The sequence below is a fragment of the Zonotrichia leucophrys genome, chromosome 13 (assembly GCF_028769735.1).
Source record: "Zonotrichia leucophrys gambelii isolate GWCS_2022_RI chromosome 13, RI_Zleu_2.0, whole genome shotgun sequence".
Classification (NCBI taxonomy): Eukaryota; Metazoa; Chordata; class Aves; order Passeriformes; family Passerellidae; genus Zonotrichia; species Zonotrichia leucophrys.
This window is the reverse complement of record NC_088183.1, coordinates 3,390,058-3,409,266: the sequence shown is the minus strand read 5'-3', so window position 1 is coordinate 3,409,266 and position 19,209 is coordinate 3,390,058. Positions and strand designations below refer to the sequence as shown.

The window sequence follows — 19,209 nt, the reverse complement described above, 5'->3', positions numbered from 1 at the left end:
TTGCTGTATTACTCGCTTTATTACTTCCTTTCCCAAATGAGGATCTGATCCTGATTTTTATGTCCTAAAGGGAAGGAGGGTGCTTTGTTGACTCAGGAGCTAAGACAAAAATTGCAGGACTGGGACTCAAACTGAGATTCTGACCCTCAAAATGCATTTCTCCCCAATACCAGTGAAAGGCTACAACGGCGAGCCCCAGGAACATCCCTCATTCCCAGGGAGGCTCTCTGCCCTGAATTTCTGCAGAGGAGTTGCCACAAGAGTTCCTCCAGCCAAACACAGGCTGCTGAAGTACATCACTTACAGCATTAACACTCGTACCCCTCTCTCACATCTCAGTGTCATTACATCTTGTGAAGTCCTCACTGTGGGGCATCACACTCAAGAGCCATAAAACACAAGACGTGTCAAATATGAATGATCAAATCAAACCTGTGCTACACAGACAACACACATAAAAAATATGATGGGAAAAGCAGCAGGCACTGCTCCTTCTAGCTGCCTTTTTTAAAGCAATCTTAGGAGATCACCAATTCTGCACACCCTGCCCGCCTACATTCAGCGGTAAATTACTAATTTTAAATGGAAATGCAACATTCTGTAACAAAAGACTGCTTGTACAAAACCTTGCTGTAACAGTCTGGAAAACCTCAACTGCAGAACCAATCACCCCTGTCAGAGCCAGAGACAGTTGCCTCTGCTTTTTAGCAGAGGAAATTGCCTACAAGACATAGTACTTGCAGCCAAGAGCCAGCCAAGAGCAATGCTAGAGGCTGAGCTCAACAAGACTCCTGTGTCCTGGCTCAGCATCTGCTAGGAAGAAGTCAGTCCCAGTGCTCTCTGCTTGGCTCCTGCAAACCACTGATGCCATGGTAGCTGTTTCTGCTGTTTCCTGGAGGGCTGCAGGCTCTGGTCTGGGACCTGCTGCCAGCCATAATGATGTCAAACAATCCCTAGGAACCTGCTCCCCACCACCTTGTGCCACCCAGGCAGAGGTGTGAGACACAGGGCACCCTCTGCAACGCACAAGGGGACAGGGCAGTGTCCTGGCCACAGCCAAATGGGTCACAAATGTGCTTTGGTGGCCAGCTCAGGACTGCCTCTCTCCTTGCTGCAGTCCCTAATTGGCTGAGCAGTGCCTGGAGATACCTGCAGAATGAAAGGCACACGAGAGCAGAAGATGGTTTATTAAGAGGCCTCTGAGAATGAGACATTGGAACTGCAGACGTGCTGTACAAGCTGCAAACTCCCAGAATGAGCTTTCCACAAATGAATCCTCTTGTCAAGAGCTGTATGATTCTGTATTCATGTACCCTGCACCAGAGGAGTACTTGGCAACCCCTTTGATATCGCTCTCTAAATTAATAGACAAAGGGAGTTTTATCAGAAGCAGGAACTGAAGTCAGATGTTGGTACAGTGACAGCTGCAAAGCAATTGCTGTGCAGGTGTGACAACATGGGGAAAGGGGCTGCACACAGCAACATCTGCAGCAAGAGGTAAGAGGATGGCCCTGCCACTGACTTGCTATTAACTATTACTGCACAAAACTCAAGATTCCCAGACTCAGGACACTCTGCTTGGCCTGAAAACCACCACCAGCCCTCAACACTTCAAGCACATCTTTACACCAGTCTGATCTCTGTGTGAAGCTCTCCTCTTAGCCTCTTGGATATAGTCTGTGGAGAGCAAACTGGGGTTCAGAGCACTGTAACATGAAAAAGCAGGTGACAGCACAGGTGACTGAGGTTTACTTGGGCTCCCCTCAGAGCTCCTGGGGTCCCTGTGCATTGCTGAGCATCCCAGCTTGTGCCCCTGAGCATGGGCAAGCACAGCACTGCCGCCCACGCTGATGGCATCCTCCAGCTCAGCAGCACTGGGATATAAAAGAACAGGCTGGAATTGATAACAGCTCTCCAGCTATAGGACTGAAAGGCTTCAGAAGCAGCTGCATGCAGTCCCCAGCCAAAAGGGACTGGAGATATGAAGCAGTAGAGAAAAGCAAAGAGGGAACTGATTGTGAGGATCCAAACAGCAGAAGTCCAAGCTTCCAGCTACCCAAAGGGAAATGCCAGCAGAGCTCAGCTGAACCAAGGTCCAAAAGGTAGGATTGGAAACAGAACTCTTCAATTTTAAGCTCTTTTACCTGCATTGGTGCACCTCTGCTGTCTGAACAGAGCTCTTCTCTCTCCTCAATAGCTTCCAGTGGGCTTGGCTGTGTCTCTGCAGAAAAACAGCTCCATGAGCAAAGGTTTGCAGCCCCCAACTATCTCTTCACTTGTTGATGTAGCTTAGTCCTTAACGCTTTTTAAGAGTTTTCACAGTTTCAAGACATTCTTTAGACTTGCCACAAATGTTATCAGACAAAGTGCAACAACACAGCCAGATGAGGGGTTAAAGTCACAGCATGGTAGTGTGAGGATAAAGGCACTGCAGCTGTGCAGCTTCATGGGGAGTGAGATTAGACACAGGGAATGTGTGTGGGACACTTGCTGGGATGGAGACAAAGCAAGAATAGAGCTGCTTTCACATCAAGACAAGCAGAGCTCCCATTCTATGCTCTGTCTCACAGTCACACCTTCTTCAGACCTCCACATCTTTGTTAGCAACAAAATATGCCTCCAAGCACCACCATGACCTATCCTGCTACAGCTGCTCGTGAACAGGAGCAGCCTCTTCATTATTTTTCTCCCTTAAAACCCTGGACCAGAAAATCTCAGACACTGTAGGAGAGACCAAGGAAGAAAAACTCCTTAGTCCCAAACATGCTTAATTAATATAAACAAAAATTATTTCAGCTCTCATGCTTTGCACATTATCTTCACACTGAAAAATCTGAAAATTTGATTGCATTGCAGAGACACCTTGTTTTGAGTGATCCCTCCATGCCCAATGCACATCCAGGTGTCTCTTGAGCAAATCTCCAGCAATCCCTGCCACAGAACTGCCTTAGAGGAAATGGGTCCAAAACTAGGAGCTCAAACTAAATTACCTGAATAATTTTAGCCTTGAAAAATGGAGAGGGGAAAGAAATCTCATTTTGTTGAAATAACTTGAAAATTCTCTTTTCTCTGAATTTCCTAAGTGTGTAACTTTCGGTACAAAATTCATAACAGTCTCAAGTGCCTCTTACCTGGGCAAACAGAGATCTCTTCTTCAGCTGAGTTTTCTGTGGCAGTATCTGGGTTCCTTTTACTGCCAAGTGGGGTCATTGTGGAGATGCTGTTCAAAACATAAATATAACATGAGTCTCCAACCCAGTAGGAGTGAGGGCCACACCTGCCATTCTCATACAGTTCAGAACAGCAGATGATGCCATAATTTCCAAGTGGTCAATATCTGACAGCCAGAAATGACCAGGATAGCAGCAAAATATGGGTCTAAAATGCTATCCTAAGCAAAAATCCAAAAGGGAACATTTTTTTCTTCTAGAAAGGCAGAAAGGGTCATTATCTCTTCTCAAGGGAGTAAAAATACCTGCTCACAATTGTGGGACTCTCTGTGGGAGAAGTGCAGGTACCAGCACTGTGCCTCTTTCTGGCTGGGGAAGGAAATCCTCACAGAGGAAAGACAGACCTGCTTTATCCCACATTATCCTCTCCCTCCTCACACTGCTCATTTTCTCCCTTATCCCTGTGCTGCCAGCAGCAGCATGGATGTGACACAAGGCATTTTCCTGCTGCAAAGCCCTTACAGCATTAGTGTGGTGGTTCCTTGGAGCAGCACCCAGCACTGCTCCTCTCATTTTGACCTTCGGATTCCTCCTTTTTTATTTTTTTTCTCCCACCTCACTGCACAATCCTTTTTTTTTTCTTCTCCCACCTCACTGCACAGTGTCTTTCTGACACAGACAGGCATTGCTGAGTAAGTCTGGCACCCATGCTGACACACTCTGCGCCTTGCGTGGCTCTCTGATTAGTCTGATCAAGTATGCAAGAACACACTTTAAAAACATGAATCCCCGCACTGACAAACACAAGATTTATTAAGCTCAACCACAGGCCTTAGAGAAGAGAGAACAGCCACTGCTGATTTATGATAAATAACAAAATTCTGATAGGAAATCACAAGTGGCTTTTCTCTCTAAATAAAGCATCTCAAAGCATTTGTTATGAATCCAGGCTGAGCGTGTTTTACTCTGTGTCTAACATCAGGGCTCTCTTCAAAAGAACTCACACAAAACAACTTGCTATGACATTTATAAAATGGGCTAATCAATTTGAAGTCAAACCACATTTCTTGCTACACCAACTATCTCCTGGTAACAAAGCCTATAATCATTTATTAAAACCCCAATCTTCCATGCTCTGTACAAAGCGTGGAACAAGCGGGGAGAGCAGCCCACAGAAAGCAAAGCAATTTCTTCACAGGACTGGCACTTCCTGAACTGCTCCACTCCCTCCAGACAGCTCAGAGCCACGTTTTCCTATTAAGAGCTGCTGAGGCCAGCCAGTTGGGGTGCCTGAGCCATCCCCAAGAGAGGCCTGCGCTGGCAAATTACCAGGAGCCAGATGGCAACACTTAATGTGCACAAAACTGCAAAGACTGCAGCCATTTCTTGCCTTGCTGATGTTCCAGCTGCTCGAGGAGGGGCCAACACATCCAGGTGCATCCCACCCCAAAGCAGGCAGCCAGGAGCTCCTGGGCAGCTTGGGGAGTGTCCCAGACTAACCCCACCAGCTCCACCAAAGAAAAGAGGTTCCTGTCCCTTCCTATCCTCCTCACCCCGGGCTCTCAGGCCCCAGGCAGGCGGGAGGCCAGCGCTGCAGAGCACACACCTCGCTGCCTTCCACGCAAGCTCAGAGCTCCGCTGTCACAGGCTCATCAGCCTCAGCCTGAGCAGCAGCTGCAGGTTCCTCCTGCTCCCCAAGGCAGGTTTTAAGCTTGTTAGAAAGGTGCAAGCAAGAGGGATTTTCATAGTCTGCATATTGATATTAACTGCTCAGGCCAAATGCTGTTAGATCAGAGGAAAGTTGGCAGTCTTGTTCCAAAGCAGGTTTAAATTATAAAACCCAACAAATTAAAAACATGACATTATCTGGCCTTTCTTGTAACTTGCTCCCTGAATCCTCTCCCATTTGTCCTTCTTCTCCATAGCCTTTGATGCAGAATTGCATCCCACAGGAAGGAGAGGGGGGAAAAAAAAGGAAAAGAGGAGTAGGCTTAAATCTGAAGAAAAGCATGTTGACTTGCCCCACACCTGTCATCTGCTGAAGTGGCTTTTCTGGAGCACTGCACTCTATCTTTGGCTGATAGGCAGTGCCGTCTGGCTTCCTCCTCCCTGCTTTCCTCTTCAGCAGCAAGGCAAGAACATAAAAATACACACAGAAATCCAGTAAACCCTTCCCCATGCTGCCTTCCCCGACAGACAAGGATGGCACGGCTGTAACTCACCTCCAGCTCCCCATGGCCTCACTGCACCACGTCACAGGAGCCTCAGAGGGCAAGGAGCAACTCCTTCAACTTGTACAATAATGCACCTTGCACATCTTATCAAGTAACAACAGCAACTGATCCCTTCTCCTCAGCTGTCCCCCTCCTCTCCCTTGCTGCTCCAAAGCATCTATTTCCAGGGATACATAACAGCAGGGGCTGCAGCCAGCCTTTCCAGCAAGCTGTGGGTTGACTACACCCCAAAACACTCCAGGGAGAGTGGAAGAGCCCATATCACTAGAGAGAACCTGTGAGCCCCACACTCTGATCACCCCACTCACCTCTGTGCAATTTGCATGGGTTCCCCATCTTCAGGCACATCCTCTGCAGGCAGTACCTGGGAGGGCTGGAAAGGGAAATTCTGGTGTTACATAAAACAATGTGCACAGCTGACTGGGGTCTGTCCATGACACTGCAGCCAGTCTGCTGTATATTTTTATCTGAAAATGGCTCAGTGTCCATCCGGAACGAGTCAGCTTTTTCTCTCCATCCCTGCTTTTGGCAAGGTGCTCCCTGCAATAAAACCTGGCAGTACTTTTTGTTACCTTGCTGCCTAGACATGTTCCTGGACAGCCCATGCCCATCCACTCCTCCCAACACTGCCATCATCTTCCACGCTCTCTGCCTGCTCTCAGCACCCACCTCAATGTGTTTGGAAGCAGCAACCACAGCTTTTCTCCACCTCTACCTGTGCTGAGCTTGAAACAACCCAAAGTTTTTAGTGTCCCCTACACTCCCCCAGGTACCCTAGCAGCTCTCACCTACTCCACTTTAAAATTTATTTTCCTGAGCCAGAATGACCTGATCAACTGGTACAGCTGATGCCTGACCATGAGAAGCACTTCTCTGAAATTTCCTAGAGATAAAATCTGTTGCATTTTTCTTGCCTGGGAAATCAGCTGTCCCATCTAAGGAGGAGAACAGATTAACCTGCACAATCTACAGCTGGAAAATCTGTGTGCATTTTATCCCGGTTTTCATTTAGCTCTATGACTCCACTTATTCTTTCCTTTAAAATTTGTTCAAAAGCCTCATGCACTGCTGAGGTCAGGCTAACATGCCAGTCATTACCCAGATCCCTTTCTTCTTCTGCAGTGTACACGCTACACTTGCCATCCTCTAATCAGGTGGAATTACAACGGTTTATTAGCAGTCCTTGCACTCAGGCCTACAATTTCTCATGCTAGGTCTCAAAGAAACCCAAGGAGTTTTCCTCCCCCTTCCTTGAGTCTATCAAATGCTGTGAGCTTGATTTCCACCAAAGGTTTCAACTTCGATCAGCTCCACCCCTGGATATGCTTCCCCAGCAAGTTTCAAATCAAGGCCTCTCCTGTCAAATTTCTCTAACATGACTCCAACCCCCAAATATCCCATTTTATCTACACTTTCTTTACTTCTTTACAGCCTAGCTCATCATTAACATAAAATACCACACCTCCTCTTTTATTTTTATTTGTCTTTGTCCCATATTGTGCATTTCTTAAAAACGCCTCTGCCCTGGTCATGAACACTCATCCATGTTTCTGTTTTTCCTTGTACATCTGTTATAAAATATGGCACTAATTCAGGTCACCAGACTCTAAATCTCCAGAATTGGATCTTTTCCCTCTGAATCTTTTAAACACCGAGAGTTCCCTAACCTTATATGAAAGGCTCTGAAAAAAATTGATTCTATTAGCACTGAAGTTTGTTAGTGCAGGTTCACGGGCTGTGAGATCTCCTGACAACCAGGATTTGTTCTGTGCAAACAACCCCTGGCTGTAGGAGGAGGCAGTGGCAGGAGTTGACTGCTGCCAGGGTGGAAGGTCTGTGCCCATTGCAGGTGAGGGTTTCAGGGCAGGAGTAGAGGCAGCCTCCCTCAAGCACATCATTTGCACCTTCATTTCACACATGGCATGAGGCCATGTCCTTTTTCAAGGACGGTTTTGAGTCCTCAAGGATGGTTTCTACACTCAGCACAGCCCAGTATCTCCCACCAGCCCCAGCAGCAGAGCAGCCCTGGTGGCACTGGGGGAGCCCCAGGGCAGCACAGGCAGCAAAGGGTCTCCAAGAGACGCAGCAAGGTGGAGACATGACAGCTCTGGGCCCCTCCTTTGTCACTGCCAGTGGAATTGTATTTGATAGAGGGGAAAAAAAAAATGGAGACAAGGCACAAGCAAACATCAAACATATTGATTTTGCAAGTAAATCACCTGCTCTGGCCTCAGTGTGCGACTGCACAGAGAGGCGAGAGAAAGGAGCTGCCTCTCATGCTGGGTGTGATAAAGCAGATGAAAAGGCATTTAGAAAATATTTTCTCTCGTGTAAATAAAAGACTGGCAAATTTTGGGCTAGGGTTGAAATTGTAAAATCTGCTCCCCCTCCTTTATTTTTTCACCTTGAAAATATCAGAAAGGCTACATCTCTGGGCTATGGCTCTGAGACAGCTCCCATGGTCAAGAGGAGTGGGTTACAAGTTACCACTCAGCACCACTAAAACCTCTTTTCTCCCCAAGAATTAATTAGGTATTAGCATTAAACAGATAATATTTTAAAAAATACCACACAATTTTCAGTACTGATTAAAAGTTCACGCCCTTCCCAGCTGCTGTAGCTTCCCAAGGGCTTTAGAGTACACATCCAAAGACCTCTAGTCACCCCAATCTTCCAGCATAATGACACCTTCATTTCCAGGGGAAAAGCTACAGAAAAAAAGTGCAGTTTGCTTTAAGAACCTCTCAGGTCTTTTGTATCTATCCTGAGGAAATGAAAAAGGGCACAAGTCAGTTCCTTTCCTCTGCAGATCACCTCTAAGGCTTGTTTAAATCTCCATCTGCTAAACCCGAGCCAAAGCACTGTCATGAAAAGTCACATTTCAGCACAGGCTGCTCTGCTCTTTTTCTGCAACCAGAAAATGCAGACATGACGTTTTTCCTAAGTGTTCAATATTACAAGACAGAATATAAATATCACAAAACAAGTTAAGTATCTTTCTAACACCAGGGTAAATGATCAAATACACTTGAAAACAGGAACAACAGAGCCAAGGCTTCAGTCATAGAGAAGATAAAGTTATACAATGATCCGGGAGTGAAGTCATTATGAAAAATGAGGGTTGGAAAAGGCTGACACAAACCTAAAATACAGCAGTAATAAATACTTCATCTGACTAGCAATCTGTTTAAACTTAGCAGTGACAGAAAGCTGCCTTCCGCTCCAGCAGGAGAGCCCTGACAGAGACAGAGGCTGACACCTAGTGTCTAACACACCCGAGCCTGGTGCCCAACACCAGCACAAGGACAGGGAGCACCACCGTGCTGACAGGTCACCAGGGCAGGCAGAAAATGCCTGTGACCACACAGAGCCTCTCCCAGCCACCAGGGAGAAGAGCACTTCCGAAGTGAAGCACTTATGGATGCAGATAAGCATGGAGGAGCAAACAGGAAAGGCTGTGCTGCAAGGACAAACCCACATCTCTGTCTGCAAAGAGAAACCAAGAGCTCCCCACGCAGCCACAGGTTTATAAACCAGAGCTGGTGGTGGTCAGCATCACCTCTGTGTCCTCTGCCTTGGCACACTGCCAGGCTGCATCCTTCTGAGAAGGATCAGCTGCATGTGTTGCTCTCTGGAGCATTAATGATGACTGCCAGGCTGCTCAATGGCCCCTGCCCTGTGAGAGCTGGGTGTCAGCCTGTACACTTCTCTCCTTTCCACATAACCTGTGTGGCTGGGGGAGGAAGTCCCTAAATTTAAGAGGGGCATTAAATAGCAGTGCCTACTTTGCAGAAGGGACTGAACCATAAAAAGGACAGAAGGGCATGGCTGCTCAACCTCTGCTCAGTGACAAAGCTCTTACCTGGCAGTAGCTGGTGGTCGGTTCATCATCAGAAGTGGAGTTCTTATCTTCTTCCATGCTGTGCCCTGGACTCTCTGCCTCCCTCCTCTTTGAAGGGTGGAGCCAGTTGATGTTTTCAGACTCTTGTCCTTCTGTGTCTCCATCTTCTGTACCATCAGCAACCCCATTCTCCCTGCCTATCTCTTCTCCTTTCCCAAGCTCGTTTTGGCTCAAGGAAGGACTGGGCACAACTGGGTTACCAAACTCCTTCTTATGCAACAGCTGCCTCTGAGCCTGCTTCAGGCTCTTCTGGTAAACCTCCAGCTGACACAAGATGACTTTGGTGTACTGGTTGGGGTCCACCCCTTTGGGGCAGAAGGGGATGCCCCAGTAATAGTGCACTGTGTTTCTTGCCTCCTCCTGTTTGTGCTTCTCCTCCACAGACAGCATGGAAAGATCTGGGGTACTGCCAGACCCCTCATTCTGCTCTGCTTGCTCTGTGGAAACACAGACCTTGGCAGTGTGCCCAGGCTGTGAGCTGTGTTTGGTACCTGCTCCTCCACCACTCCTCCTGGGGCTGTCACACTGTTCTGTGGTCCTGCTCTTCCAGGATGGAGTGGCTGAGCTCCCAGCACCAGCTTCTCCTGCAGAATGGCCAGTGCAGGGCAGGAGCTGCTCTTTTGGTTCGTGGCCTGCTGCCTCGGAAGAGCTGGAGGGGCTGCTGAACAGTCTCCGAGGTGTGAGTCGCCAGGAGCCTCCTGAAGCCACCTTGCCAAGGGTGGGACTCAAAGACATGAAGTCCCCTCCCAGAGTGCTGGGTAACATGTTACTCGAATCACTTTCTGCTGGTGAGGAAGGCTTTTCACTTGACCTTGTCACAGGCTGGCCCTTCCCCGGAGACACGATTATGCTGGATACTAGTGAGCTTTCAACGATTTCCTGGCTCAACCTCCTCAACACTACCAAGGGGCTCCGGGCGACATCCATCTGTCCATTCCCATCAGCTCTGGAGCTCTGTGAGTGGGAGCTGCAGTCAGAGGGAGGGGTGTCAGGGCAGAATGCCAGGCCTCCCAGGAGCTCAGAGCCTTCTCTCTCAGCAGGCTGGCTTGGGCCCTGTGAATCCAGTGCTTCCACTGACAGATGAGGAGATGCAGTCGATGAGTCTGAGGGCTGACAGCTCTGAAAAACAAAAGGTTCACTCTCCTACAGATGTGTTCCCTATCAGCACAGCACAACCAAGGGCTGCCCCAGCACACTGGACTGCAGATCTCCCTATCCCAAATCAGAACTCTGTACCCCAAAATAGGGACAGCTGGGGTTAGACTTCATGTTCCTCTCACTAGGAACAGTACAAAGCAACCACTCTGCAGCTGCTGTCATTCCAGTTTGTGCTGGGAATATTTATGTCCCCCAGTAAAACTTTCTTTTGCAGCATGGTAAAGCAAGCAGAGACAGCAATGTTGCTAAGAACCCTGGTGAGCCTCTTCACAGAAGTGCACTTACGCTAAGGCTCTCAGCAATGGCCTTCCTCAAGAGCTCCTCCTCTTCCTCTTCCTGACAGTTCACTTGTCTAGCCTCTTGCTCACTCATTTTCAGGGCCAGTGCAAATTGTTCCTCTTCAGTCATCTCTACAGCAGAAGAAACAGGATAATGTCAAGTCACAGCTGCAGGTGTATGTAAACACTCAGTGAACATCCAGCATGTAGGGAGAAATGGGTGAGAGCCCCACCTTCCCAGGAGGAATGCAGAGAAAATCATCTAAACCTCAGCTGTCCTGGAAAGGTGTCAACAAAACTGGAGCAGGCAACACTAAATGAGAAAGGTAACTCAGGTCAGGAACTTCACCTCAGGTTTCTACAGCAATCTAAGCTCCCATTCCCCGAGTATATTAACTGCAACATGACATTTTATTTGCCATCAAACAACACACACTGCAGCTGCAGAATGCATGTTCAAGGAGAGAGGAAAAGGACAGATTTCTGAAGTGTGCTCATTTTTGTATTGGCTAGGCTCAGCAGCAAAGCAGGATAAACAACACATCTTTAAGAGACTTTTTTACTAACTGAGCAGCACAACTCATTGTCTTCTGACACAAATACCTGCAATACCACAGGAGACCTATCAAGAGAAAAAGAGCTACATGTTTTTCACCCCGAGCCTCAGGTGGAAAGCTCTGTGGAGGATAATGTTACTTGCTTGGTGGTATTATAGAGGATATTTCACATGCATACAACCCCCTTCTGCTCACATCACCACTCTACTGCATCACTAAGTCAGTCATGCATGGGAAACAGGTTTCCTACAGTTGTAACTGCTATTTCAGCAGAAAATTTATTCCTGAAATATTCCTCGCTCCAATCAAACCAAAAGTCTAGACTGGCTATGTAGAAACAAAGCAGTTAGTTACTTTGGAAAACACTTATTTACTGAGATTCAATCCAACACTTTCACTCTGCTTAAAATATACAATGCCTGCAGAATGGAGTGCAGCTTGAAAAACAACTCAACAGCACTCTCAGGAGCTGAAAAAATACATCTTCTCACTTGAAACAAATTGACAGATTTCCTTCAGAACCCGCTCCCTCCTCCAGGCAGAATCCTGCACGCGCCATCTCATGCATGAACCAAAGGCTCGCGCTCTCCGACGGCTACAACATCTTTAAGACATGCCATTTGAACAGGGAGGCTGCCCAGGCACACAACATGCCCTCACTGCAGCCAGCTCCAGAGACAGGCTGGATAAAGCTGCATTCACAGGTTGCAGGCTCCCATTTTCTACCCCTTGCTCTCCCCAACACAGCAGTGCAGCCGCGCTCCGGCCGTGCTGCAGCCCGTCCATGACAGCGCTGCTGCAAGCAGGAGCATCCACAGAGCACAGCTCTGCCCTTCCCCCAGCTCCTGGATGCTGGCAGCCTCCTGCTCCCCCACCCAAGCAGGGGCTGAAGCATTTCTGGACTGATTACCTTCAGATTCCTTTATGTGTCCTACTACAACAGCACTTAGCTTCAGGTTGTTGGTTTGGGTTGGGGTAGCGGGGTAATTTATTTGAAAATTAAGAAAGGGGTTGAAGGGAAAGCAGACTGCAGCGCTTTCAGGGCTCATGGGGATCTTTTGTCCTTGGACAAAGTCACTCAATGATGTTACAGCCAGGAGGGACCAGGGCAAAAAAAAACAAACAAAACACCATTCTTTAATGGAAAGCACAGTCCAGTGTATGGAGAAAGCTCCCAGCCCCAAGAACAGCAGCATTAAGCAGCATATCACAGAGTCAATTAGGTTGGAAAACACCACTGAGATTGAGTCCAACCTTTGACCAATCACCACCGTGTCATCCAGACCATATCACTTAGTGCTACCTACAGTCTTTTCTTTTCCCATTACACCAAACACCTTCCAAGCATTCAGAAAGTGTGTGCTGATTTGTTTTCCTGCCTAAACCATCGCAGCAACCAGGCTAGATCCTGTAAACTCAGACATGTGCAGGAAAACTGGTGCACATGATCAGCACCCTGCAACACACGACTTTCCACGTGCTTCAACAGGGGCCTGAACATTTGCCAGTTCAGGCTATCAACATCCATGAAGCTTAATAAAAAGAAACATTTTTTGGCGAGTTACTGCTGTACATTTTGTTTTCTTCTCCCTCCCTGGCACAGCAATTTCCCCTCTGGGGACAGGGAATGTGCCAGACAAATGCTGCCTCTGGCAAAGAAACCAGTGACAAACAAGATGCACTTAGTGCACGTTCCAGTTGAGTAGGTGCTCTGGAGATGGGGAAAACTCGAGTTTAAAATCCACCTGGCATTACTGTGGGGAGAGCAAAGAGCAGCTCTGCTCGTGCCTTCCAGCAGACCCGACCTGCTTTAAGTGAAGCTGACAGTATTTCATGCTCCAGGACTGATCACTTCTCAGCACCGTGTGTTTTATTAAACTTGATGCTGATTGCAGCCGTCATAATTTATGATGATTAGAAACGCAGAGTGCTGCGTTAGCCCCCGACCACTGTGTGCAAACAGAGCTGGGGAGAGAGCTCAGAGCGTGTGGTGGGGGCTCCGCAGATCCCAGGAGAAACGAGCCCTCTCCATCTGGAGCGATGCTCAGCTCACACTCATCACTCGCCTGCCTTGCAGGGGCCCATTCCCGGGGGAAGCACCGGCACTGGGAATCTCACACTCCAAAATCCTCTTGTCACAGGTCCATCCCAACGCGGCAGGAAATCCCAGCGCCCCTCTGGGGACCGGGGCATCCAGGAGACCCGCAGATGGCAAGGAGGGGTCAGAGAGAAACTGTTTTTGAGATACGGCAGCCCTAAACAAATTAAACCATTTCAGAGCCTTTTTAAATGCTAATACGGCAATTTGCAAAGCGATTTATGTTCCATTTTGACATTTGCAAAGTGAATTAGATGCAAAACCCCACTAGTTGTAGTTATAACACTTACTAATAAGAGATTTACTCAAAAATAACAGAAGTGCGGGATCTCAGTATTTTTACATATCCAAAGCGCAATTACAGTAAAAACATTCAAATGTGCTTTAAAGCACTGACTTCCTCTGGAAATAGAGAGAGACTTCTTTAGGTTTTGTATTTCCATTTATCCTGTCAGGATGAAACGTCACAGATATATTTTAGTTATGGCTCTAGGTTAAAATGAATAAAACCACAACAAAGCAAAAAAGGGAGGATACGCTTCATATCGAGTGCCTGCCAATATCCGAAATTTTCCAGTTTTGAGGAGAAAGAACTTGCTCTACCCAGAAGCACCCAATCTTTACAAAAGACCAATTTGCCTCGCAATTCAAAGAATTTATTTAAAGACACTGGGAAAAATAATTACTACTTCAAGTCTTAATTTGCCTAAAAGCAAACACCAAAAGTCTAATTATAGCTTCCCACAAATGAGAACAGCCCCACCATCACACGTGCTTAAATAAGCCCCTGCTCGCCGACTGTGTGGTGCCAAGCACCCCCAAACTCAGACGAGCACACTAAGCAACAAAAAAAGGCAGCTTGTGCCCCAGGAAAAGAAAAGCTATTATTAATAATTTCAACATCTAGAAACACAGCAGAACTCCTCTGTTACACAACGTCTGGAGAGCCGGCCCTGTCTCCTGTGGATTTTCTGGAGCACACTGAACACCTTTTGCACAGCACCAGCTCCTGAAACCCTACATGCTCAATGATGCAACGAGGATATCCAACTTCAGCAGATCCCTGCTCTTAGCACCATATGCTTGGTCACATTTTAGTGGCATCTCCAAGGAGGGGTTTCAGCTTTAATTTGGTGCTCTGTTTCCTTTGGGAGAAAAAGAAGAATGAGAAAAAGAACTCTTTTCCCATCTCTGACTTTGCTATCTCACTTGCTCAACACTGACATGCACAGTGGGTTGCAGCTCCCACAAAGAGCTGGGCTGTTCTGTGCTATGGCCTTAGGCCTCTATTAAAAACAATTTAATTCACACAAGCCCTGTGAGGACTGACAAGCCCAACTGCTGCTGCTTGCGGAGCACTGGCGTGCTCCATTTTGTTCAGTGATTGCTTTGGGTTTTGCAGGAGGCAACATCCTTCCCATTCTAAAAAAGTCCTGAATTTTATGTGCTGGATGGACCACTGCCTCACAGAGCACAGGAACACGAGTGGGGACCCTCTGGGGCCTGGCTGCTGTAATATGTGGGGCTGTACAGGGAGCAGAGGTATGGTGGCCATGCTCAGTGGGCCCTTCTGCCTGTACATCAGAATATGAGCAGGAACATCCCAGCCTTTAGCATCTGTTCACAGATTTATTGTTCATGAATGCATTTAATCCCTTATTAAAGCAGTTGATGCTGACCTCTCCACAACCTCCTGTGACACAAACTTCCAGGAGTTCACCCCATGCTGTGTGAAGCATGAGTGTCCTTCACCCATTTTAAACCCATCTATTTTTTGCTTTTTGCACTGATACACCCCATGAGCTGGTAAACAACAGCTCTGTGCTCAGCTGAGGCATTGCCTTCCCAATGGGAACTTTGATCCCACCGTTCTCTCCTAACAAAGCAGCCCCAATCTTTGCAGACTCTCCTCACCAGGCAGCTGTTCTACCCCTCCATGACTTGGGCTGATGCACCACTGTGTCCTTGCTATGCAGAGGCCAGCACTGCACACAGCGCTGTGACAAGGGTGCACCAACACTTTATGTAACAGCAAAATTACATCAACCAAATCCCTTAACACCCTTCCTTATGATGCCCAGCGCTGCTGGTGCTCTGGCTGCCCCCACAGTGTGAGCTGATGATTTCAGAGAACTGTCAGCTGCGACTCAGATCCTTCCTGAGCGGCAGCTGTCGGGTCAGAGCACGGTGATGTTTCAGGGACAGACAGGAGCAGAGGGGCCTGGACAGGAACGCAGTTTGTGACTGACGGCGCTTTCACATCAGCCTCAGACAGCTTTGAACCCGGTGAGGTACCAACACCCTCGCACACTGATTGTGGAAGTACAAAATTTAGCCCTGTGAAGGGTCTTTTCTGCATCCCCAGCCATGTCACAGCCTTTCTGCAAGGGAAATAATCTCTTAACACAAAGAGCAGAAGCTGCTCAGCACCAGACCCAGCCCCACAGTCCAGACGTACGTGCAATTTTTCTTTTAGCAGCAAACTTTGTTCGATCCAGCTGCTTTGTTCTCTTCTTTTGCAAGCCACTCTCTTCCTTTGGCTCCTGCTGCAATGGAAAAGAACATGGTGAGTGCATGCAGTATGTAAGAAATACTACCAGCCCCCTCCCCCCAACTACTCAGACACAAACACTGGTTCAAGAACAAGCGTCTATTTGAGTGAAATTTGAATTTCAAACGTAATTCAAACACATTCTGTAACTATTAAAAGCTGTGTGATAAGCATAACGAGCAAAAAGAGTTACAGACTGACATAAACAGAGAAGTAGGAGAGACAATAGACTTCATGCCAGTCACCACCATGCACTGCACCTGCTACCCATGATTTTAGAGAGAATTTGTTTGGCCTTGCTAAAACATTGATATTTGTAAGCACTCAAAAGAGAAAAACAGAACCTTTTTATAACTGAGCATCACACACCTGCAAGCCAGGGCTGTTTCCTGCCATGCAGCCTCTAGTACTAAGGCCAGGCAATCTCAGGTGGTCCAAACCAGAATCCCTGGTCATTTTTGGAGACCCACACCAATGCAGCCTGAGGGCAGGAGGGCCAGCTGTATTTCTTCCTCATGCTATTCTCTCATTGTATTCATAGAATCAAAGAATGGTTTGAGTTGGAAGAGACTTTAAAGATTATCTAATTTCAATTCTGCCATGGGCAAGGGCACCTTCCACGAGATCAGGGTGCTCAGAGCCCAATCCAACCTGGCCTTGAACACTTTGAGGGGCATCCACATCTTCTTTGGGCAGTATTGCCAAAAGTATTTCATTTTTGAAACTTGAATACTTGAGAAACTTGTTGTCTCGAGGCTCTCTGGAACAATACTCCCACCAACAACTTAAATGTGTGCTGCTTTAAGCACAAGGATTGCAGCACAAATGGGCACAGGCTTAAATGACACAAATTTCTGTAAGTTGCTGTCCTAACAGCTTAGGCAAGGGCACACACATTACCCAAGGCTGGCACTGGACCCCTTCCAATTTGTGTCTCTAAATCAGGTAGGATTAGAATCAAATCCAGTGTTTCAGGCAGAGACCCACGCTTGGCCAGGATGGCTTTGCACTGCTCCCTCTGCAGCTACATTGGGTTTTGCTGCCAGGAGACACATGGGCCACATGCTTGTGCCTCACTCCACCTCCTGTGCCAAGAGAAGGGTTCAGGGAGGGGCACATGGCTTGGGCTACTTTCACACAAACAGAGGTAGTGATTATTTTTGAGTGTCATCCATTTCTTTTATCCCTTGCCCATGTTTCTGAACCTGTGAAGTCTTTCAGACTGCATCTGTGTGCTGAGTTTTGTTGAAGACATCTCTGGCTTTAGTGTTATCTGTAGATTTTATTAATCTATATACACCACTTGCTCCCTCTTACAGATCATTAATGAGGATGTTAAAAGACACACAGACCTAATATTGATCCTCTTGGCCTCAGCTTTACATCTCCCCCAGATGAGCCTCTCCTTTGTTCATCAGCAGCTCTTACTGACAGTCTTTTAGCAGCGTTTCAATCCAGGAATGCTGCTATCTAGACCAAATTAAATTATTTATCTAACTAAGATTTTGCAAGACATACTATTAGGTGGTTTCCTGAAACCTTAATACATTACAGCTTTTACATGCCCTAATACCTACACCATTCCTCACTTCCACTGACTTAAGAATCACCTCACAACACAGCAGCAATCATGCTTGGCAAGCCCACACACACTCATGCTTCTGCCTAAGGGTTTTTTCTGTGAGTGATTCCTTCTCCTCCCCACACAGACTGGTTTAGGTACCCCCTTTCCAAGATCTGCCACTGTGTCTCCAAAAGGCTGCTTCACACCCAGCGTCTCTCTTCCTAGGAGATGGATCCCAAGCTCCTGCTCAGGAGGTGAAATCCTCTCTCTTCCAGAGCCCTGGCATAGTGCCCCTCTCCACAGCTTTCCATAAACCATGGGATCTCCCACCCCAAACTGCCCTGCCTGGGTCTGCAGCAACAGCCCCATGCTGACCTCGTGGGCTGCTCCCACCTCAGGGGACGGGGAACAGCCCGTGGGATCACACCAGGACTGCACTAGGGTTATACACTGGAGGAGGTTCAGCAATAGCTCTCCTGCCCTCCCCCAAAACCCTGCCTAACAATGCTAAACCCAGCCCAGCTTAAAGCAGGGGCAATTTAATCCTAACACGCTCTGTAAATCCCCAGCTCTTCTCTCTAGGCATCAATCTTCCCCTCACCACTCCTGCACTTGCTGGAAGGTCAACCCTGACACTCTCATCTGCAGCTCTCTTGCAGGGCACGGGTGTGATTTATGAGCACACCAAACTTTGCAGGGCTGGCAGTGCCTGCTCTGTGCACAGAGGCACACTCACAACTCCCACCAGGGCACAACGTGGGGCTCCAGCACCTCCAGGGCTCCTGAGGGGAGCAGAGTGCCGGACACACTGCTCACACCCAGGGCACAGCCAAGTACGTGCCTCGCTTCCCCGTGCTGCTCCTGAACAATCTCAACATTTACATCAGTGGCAGGAGCAAAATTATTGCAGGACACGTTGTTGTAGGAACCTCATACATTCGAGAAAGATGTTTAAATTGCTCAGCAGCGTTCTACTGAGCAGCCACGCTACAGTGAACCGCTGAAGCAAATCCAATTAATCCTGATGGGCCAAAATATATACACACATCTCAATTCCAAGAATTCTCAAATCTTTTTTAGTTTTAAACTCAGAAAATAAAACATACCTTTTAATTAGGATTTATGGCTGTTTGTACCTCTGCTGGGAGAGAGCCCCACAGGCCCCAGAGTGCTCTGCATAAATGCAGGCGGGGATGGTAGAAACAGAAGGGGCCAAGAAAATTCAGAGAAGACAACAGGGCCTGCTCCTCCTGACCCAACCTTTTAATGCTCATCTATCTACAAGGATAATAGGAACTCAAGGGGCCTCTCAACCAACTGCCTTTCTAATAAGATCACTAGTCCAAAAATAATCTTAATCAATTAAAATATTCCCAAACTGCAGCCAATACTCTCAGTTACAAGGTCATCTCCAATACACATATCTTCCAAGGGAAACTAATTATTGTAGTGGAAGCAAGGTAGGGACTGCACACCTCTGCTCAGTGCCAGCCAGGAGAGCACCCCTCCTCCTCTGCTGTCAATTCAAGGCATAATGGCCAGAAGGAACCCAAATTCTCTTCCTGTGTGTCAGGCTCTGCACTTTAATTTATGATGCTCTCTTATGAGCAATTTCCCTGTCAGCATTGTACACAGATGAAGAAATAGACAGGTTTCCAAAGTCTTCCACACATTTAGTGGAAGGCAGCCACTATTATT

The 19,209-nt window shown here is 47.5% G+C and overlaps 1 protein-coding gene across 4 annotated transcripts in view; it reads right to left on the bottom strand.

Moving 5' to 3' along the window:
* UIMC1 (ubiquitin interaction motif containing 1) overlaps positions 1 to 19,209 on the bottom strand; it is a 39,597-nt gene that overhangs the window by 11,044 nt on the left and 9,344 nt on the right. For 3 of the 4 annotated variants that reach the window (XM_064724617.1, XM_064724618.1, XM_064724615.1), the window contains exons 3-8: positions 15,855 to 15,942; positions 10,749 to 10,873; positions 9,267 to 10,424; positions 5,713 to 5,777; positions 3,132 to 3,220; positions 2,145 to 2,221 (exon numbers count right to left, since the gene is read on the bottom strand). In XM_064724617.1, coding sequence (XP_064580687.1) covers positions 2,145 to 2,221; positions 3,132 to 3,220; positions 5,713 to 5,777; positions 9,267 to 10,424; positions 10,749 to 10,873; positions 15,855 to 15,942 — 1,602 coding nt within the window. The remainder of the gene's footprint in view (positions 1 to 2,144; positions 2,222 to 3,131; positions 3,221 to 5,712; positions 5,778 to 9,266; positions 10,425 to 10,748; positions 10,874 to 15,854; positions 15,943 to 19,209) is intronic. The other variant, XM_064724616.1, reaches the window with a different exon arrangement.